Below are 6329 nucleotides of genomic sequence, written 5' to 3'. Positions count from 1 at the left end.
TAAATTTGAGATGATCAATTGAGTGGTGTCATTTGGTAACACTCGGGTGTTGGAAGATTCGAGCATTGCTGATCCCGGAAGTTGAGGCGGTGAGTCTACGCAAATTCGGTTGATTTCCGTCACATTGGTATAGTACCGAAATTAAAACAAAATGCAGTGAGTCTACGCGTATTCTTTCGGTTTTGTTATGTTTTGTTATGTTCGACACGGTACCAGAAATAAAACAAAATTCAAGGACCAATACGGTGTCGCCAAGTGACCCAACTGGCACTTAGCGGCACCAAAGCTTATAATTGTTATATATAATAATAATTTTAATAAAAACAATTTCTTGGGTAACTTCATAAAAAAGTATTAAACCACTTAAAGACACAAACTTTAAGGACTAAAGTTGTTATTTAATAAACACTAGGGACCGCTTTAGAAAATACTTTAAACAACTAAAACCCTGGTGTTGATAATGATAACCCTACAATTTCTTGTTTCTTTCAATTTGAAGCTCCAAATATCAAATTGTGGTTAAAGGTAAGGTAAGATTCAAAACCTATGTTCTTGTTTTCATCAATTTTGGTTTCATGGAACTGAAATTGGGTTTTGATGATAATACCAGTCCAAGTCTGTGTTGGATTTGAGGTTACAAAGAAACCCATTTGAAATCAGTAGTCAAATTGTAATATTATTTCTTTTCTTTCGAAGGCTACTTATGTAACATGTTATTTGGTGAGGTGTTTGATTATATTACTGAATTTTAGCTATGTTTTATTGAGTGAAAATTGGGTTGAATTATGGTTTAGTTGCTTATGTTTGATGGAATTTGCAAGTAATTACTTGTTTAACAAGATATTTGGTGAGAACTTTGATTATAGTTTTGAAGTTTAGTTCTGTTACCACAAGTAAAAATTGTGTTTATTAACATGTTATAGTCTATTTTAGGGAAATTGCTTGTAATTAATTGTATTGTTTATTAACATGCTATTTGTTGAGAAAATTGATTATTTTCTGAATTTTAGTTCGGTTTTCATGAGTAAAATTTTTATAGAATTATAGTTTAATTGCTTATGTTTGATGGAATTCACATGCAATTACTTGTTAATTAATTATGATGTTATTCAAGTGATATATGTAATTCAGTCTCTGAATTGTAGTTTTATTCACACGAGCCCGAATTCAGTTGAATTTGTGTTTTTCAGGTTCAATGGCCCGTGAGTGGAGCGGGATTCAACAGTTTCCTCTTGCCACCCAAACCAAGTTGCTTGAATTAATCGGAACACTAAAGGAAAAGGTCAAAGTCAACTCCTAACTGCTCTATTACATCATCATTAAAACCAGTTTACTTACTCCTAATTGCTGTATTACATCATCATTAAAACCAGTTTACTTATAATTGCTTAATTATCACAGGAGAAGAACAGTGTGACAGTTCTTGTAATGGGAAAGGGCGGTGTCGGGAAATCATCAACTGTGAACTCTATTCTAGGTGAACGGGCAGTTGCAGTCAGTGCGTTTCAGGTATTTGTTATAACTTCATAGTTGTTTAATGATGTTCAAGTGTGGCTCATCTTTGTAAGTTTTATATTTGATTTGTTCATCATATTTTGCAGTCAGATATTCCACGACCAGTGATGGTTTCCCGTGAGCGGTCAGGGGTCACACTGAACATCATCGACACACCCGGTATTGTTGAAGGAGGATACATCAATGATCAGGCCCTCGAACTCATTAAAAGGTCTATTATTGAGTTTTTGTACTCGTATACGCAAAATAAGTTGGCTCGTTTAAATTAAAACCCAAATATATACATACATACATACATACATACATACATACATATATATATATATGTATGTATATATATTGAAGTTTGGAATTTACTATGAGCCAAACCAGATTTTAAAATGTTAAAGAGAATTTTCAATATTTTTTTTATCATTAAAAAGGTCATATGGCTTGCTTGGAAGTAAATCCCATTTTTTAATATATAAAAATTATAACCCAAGTTTTAATATCTATAAATTATGAATTCTGTAGTTTATAACTTTTGTGTTATATGTATGTTGCAAATATTATTTTTTAGTTTTAATTTACACATCAATTTGTGTAAAAAATATAAAAAAAATAGTTTTTTTATATCTTTTTAGATAAACAGCCACAGCACGTGTTAAAAATAGAATCTTGGGGACTGTTCGTTTTCACCTTACTGAAAGTTGTCCCATTTGAGATAAACCCAATCCAAATCGATCCGTTTACAGGGCTTTCTTTATTCTTCTTAAATTTAAAATCCTAAGCTTTCTGTATGCCAATGCGCTATTTTTAAGATTTGTGATTTGTGGTTATCTATGCAGGTTTCTTTTGAACAAAACAATAGATGTTTTCTTATATGTTGACCGATTGGATTCCTATAGAGTTGACAATTTGGACCGGCAAATTATTAAGGCAATAACCAGTAGTTTTGGCAAAGAAATATGGCGTAAAGGGATTGTAGTGTTAACACATGCTCAGCTCACACCACCAGATTTTCTCAGTTATGATGAGTTTTTTGCAAGAAGATCAGAGGCTCTCATTAATGTTGTTGACTCTGAAGCTCAGTTCAATAGACGTGAAAATCCGGTATAAATTTTTGATGCAATCGGTCGAATTATTGTTATTTATATAAGATTTGGTAGTTTCTCCATTTGACTAAAGTTCACTGAACTATTGGAAATATAAAATTTTGGGGTTTAGATTCTGAAGCAGTGGTTGAAAAGTCATAGGTTTGACCCTTAGGTGGTCAAATGGTTCGATATTGGGCTCAAACTCAACAGAAACCTAAATTTTTTGGTTTCGGGCTGGGTTTGGTTAAGGCTTTTTTTTTTTTTTTTTCGGTTTTACCATTTAGGCTTGAAAGTTTTTGTGTAAAAACTTTGGGCCTAAATCTGTTTGGGTGCGCTATTTAACTAATTCTTATAAATTACTTTTAACACTTGGACCTAAAATATTTTGGTTCGTTTTTTTGGTTTTGATTGCATGGAAAATCGAAACCTAACTGAAATTTTTGTTTTTAGGATAGCATATAAACCAAACTGCTTTTTTTCTTTTTTTTTTGGGTTCAGCTATTTTGGCTTTTAAAAGCTACGAATAAGTTTCTTTGGTTTCTTGCACACCTCTTGTTTGACCTAACGATGGCAAAATAGGCGGTTGGGTGATGGGTTTCTTAAAATTGACCACTTTTTTAGTAAGAGCCAAATGGGCTGGATCAGTTTGGGCAATTTGTTTGACTGGATGTTGACCTGTTTGACCAAGTTGACTGGTTTGAATAGTGTTCTCTTTAGCTTCATCGTGGATATGACATGGGAGTTTTGTGTAAACAGCTAGAAGTATTAAGTTTTGGTGTTTGGCCTTTGATATGACCCTGAAATCTCGTTTCAATCCAAAAGTCATAGTCTTTGTAATATTGTTGACTATAGCAAAAGTCAAAAAACTTGAAATTTTTCATTACGATGCTCATATTCAAGACAAAAAACATGATCTTGTGTGCATCTGTTTTTATGTAGGGTCATGCGGTTCCTGCTGTCTTGGTTGAAAACAGCAGCCGGTGTACTATTAACGATGGTAGAGAAAAGGTTAGTATTGCTCAAACATCATGCTTATATGTTAAATATAATTATTTTTTTAAAATTTATTTAAATTTTGTGTTGCATTAGATTCTTCCAAATGGGACTGCTTGGATTCCCAACCTAGTGGAAACCATCACAAAAACGGCTACAAATGAAAGTCAAAGCATTCTGGTTGACCAGAATTTGATTGATGGTCCAAATGCAAATGAAAGAGGGAAATGGCTCATCCCCCTCATCTTAGGAGTCCAAGTAAGCTATCAAACTTGCGTTGACTTTTTCCGACATCTTTATATAAATTATAAATGCTTCATGCATAATTAGCGTGTCAAATATGATCACAGAAGTTATAGGGCAATTTGATACATACATTGATACACGTATAAACTTGCATAATATCATGTTTATCTAGCCATATAAGTTAATACTAGACATACTCATTGTTTAATATTTCGTTTAGTATTTGTTTAATTATTTGAATTATATGTTTTTGGGGGTACATTTGACCCGTTTGACCCTTTTTACCAAAATTTTTTTATAATGATTTACCGGTTAGAGATAAAACACTAATTTTCAACTTGTTTTTGATTTCTCGTGTGATCATCGCACATCTTCGACATCTTTTTGCAGTTCTTATTTGTTACGCAAGTTAAAAAATGGATCAAGGATGATATAGCTAAAGCACCCAAATCTTCTTGGGAATGAGCCGGTTGCTTGGCCCTTACGTAAACCTGGTTTGATCGGTGAGGTAGAGATGGTTGTCCGTGGCGGTTTTTTCTTCTAGAAAATCTTGACATGGTGTTGATTTCGATGTTTTTGTCGATTCAGTAATTTTCTGGTGTTACATGTTTTGTTATGAACCATTACTTTAGTTGTTCACTATGAAAAATAGTGCTTGAGGTATTCAATGCTATATTAGTTGCTTTTGTGAAACATTTGTTTTAATAATAATAATAAGTGTAACAAGCAATTGTTTATAAAGCAACAAACGATCTTATTACTTATTAGTCATCAAATTTAGGGTGGTTATTACCGTTGAAAACAAAATGAAACTTTCAAACTTATTGCTGCCGAGGTAACAACCTACTTCTTTACAGTCACTGCACAATGCATGCAATTATTGATAGACCGAAGAATGATAATGCATGTAGTTAAAACGGTGGCTTTAACTATACATGTAAAAAAGTTATGTACTAATCTAATTGAAAGTTGCCGGTTGAAAACCTTTTTGCACTATTTCGAACATTTGAATGACTGAAAGTTTGTTTTATGTTACCTAAATTAAACAATTCTAACGGTTTGTTGTTAAAGAAAATGAGAGTTTATGAGAAGTTTGGAATATGATGTGATGTGCTGGAACCATTCTTTGAAACCTTTTTGCACTATTTCGAACATTTGAATGACCGAGAGTTTGTTTGATGTTACCTAAATTAAACAATTCTAACGATTTGTTGTTGTGAAAGAAAATAAGAGATTATGAGAAGTTTGGAATATGATGTGATGTTGTGACGATTTATAGAGGTTAGTTATCATAAATGCTCTACAACACCACCACCCCCCCCTATTAGGCAACATATTCATTGATATATCTAAAGTAGTACCTTATAAGATGGATTATGATTTACCTTATGAGCAACCATAAAGTCATCAAGTCTTTTCTTCATGTAGACACAACATAAATGATGATGCACACAAAGCTTGGTGATGATACACTTGATTTCAACCTAACATTCTAGAAATCCTTTTGGTTTACATCTTATGACCGTTTTAAATAAGCGAATATGTGATTCATTAGGTCAAACATTTGTTTCAAAAAGAAAGGCGTCATGTCAAAAAACGAACACGTGATTCATCAAGTCGAACATCCGTTTCAAAAAGAAAGGCGTCATGCCAAAAAACGAACACTTGATTCATCAGGTCAACATTCGTTTCAAAAAGAAAGGATTCATGCCAAAAAACGAACACGTGGTTCTTCAGGTCAAACATTCGTTTCAAAGAAAGGCGCCATGTCAAAAATGAAAACGTGATTCATCAGGTAAAACGACTGTTTCTACTAATCTCAAACGACCATTACCATCTTTTAATTTAAGCGCCCCTTTTATACACATATTAAACGTTTGAAATTCAACCAACATATTTCAGTTATTGACTAATTAATAACCGCATTTTTGTTATAAATGGCGCGCTGTTATCGACTTTTGACACTAACTTTTATATAAATATGAACATACGTTATTAGAGTATATGAAAGTTTAAATATAAATTTTTAGTTACTTTTTTAGAATGACTAACTTACATACTAGTAATTCTACTTTTTTTATTTACGACAATGTCCACTAGAAAATTGAACCATCGACTTTATGAGAAAAACACCACCAGAAGTGATTGGTTAAATTTTCGTTATTTGAGTTTACGCATCTTTGAAATTCGAATCATTTAATATAATCATAACCTTAAATAACCAAATAAACAGTTATTAACTATGAGAGTTGTTGAAATCATCAAATTTCAAAGAATAACGAAAGAATAATCTAATATTTCCCACTAAATCCATGGAATTTAATAAAAGTATTGTATAAATAAATTTAAAAGAAGATTATGCCTAAAAAGTAAAAAAAAAAAAATAAATTAGCACATGATGTCTTATACAAGGCGTATAGTCTCACCCATGATTTTTATTTTTGGTATATATATACAATTTAATTCATAGCCGCCTCTACCACCACCACCGGCTACAAC

The 6329-nt window shown here is 32.3% G+C and overlaps 1 protein-coding gene across 1 annotated transcript; it reads left to right on the top strand.

Moving 5' to 3' along the window:
- The first annotated feature begins 482 nt into the window (after nucleotides 1-482).
- Nucleotides 483-4518, top strand: LOC143615717 (translocase of chloroplast 34-like). The gene is made up of 8 exons (XM_077088780.1): nucleotides 483-530; nucleotides 1191-1282; nucleotides 1402-1509; nucleotides 1602-1726; nucleotides 2343-2607; nucleotides 3531-3599; nucleotides 3681-3842; nucleotides 4221-4518. The coding sequence occupies exons 2-8, from the start codon at nucleotides 1196-1198 to the stop codon at nucleotides 4293-4295; spliced, it is 891 nt and encodes a 296-aa protein (XP_076944895.1). The 5' UTR covers nucleotides 483-530; nucleotides 1191-1195; the 3' UTR covers nucleotides 4296-4518.
- Nucleotides 4519-6329: the final 1811 nt, after the last annotated feature.

This window comes from Bidens hawaiensis, unplaced genomic scaffold (genome assembly GCF_021521415.1).
Source record: "Bidens hawaiensis isolate Kalapana, Puna unplaced genomic scaffold, B.hawaiensis_p1.1 tig00002306_1, whole genome shotgun sequence".
Lineage (NCBI taxonomy): Eukaryota > Viridiplantae > Streptophyta > Magnoliopsida > Asterales > Asteraceae > Bidens > Bidens hawaiensis.
Note: the sequence above shows the minus strand (reverse complement) of the source record. Positions and strands in the feature narration are given on the sequence as shown.

Coding starts and splice junctions, on each gene's coding strand:
- LOC143615717 (XM_077088780.1), top strand. CDS start 1,196: ATGGCCCGTGAGTGGAGCGGGATTCAACAGTTTCCTCTTGCCACCCAA. Junction 3,600..3,680: donor TTAACGATGGTAGAGAAAAG/GTTAGTATTGCT, acceptor GTGTTGCATTAG/ATTCTTCCAAATGGGACTGC. Junction 3,843..4,220: donor CCCTCATCTTAGGAGTCCAA/GTAAGCTATCAA, acceptor ATCTTTTTGCAG/TTCTTATTTGTTACGCAAGT.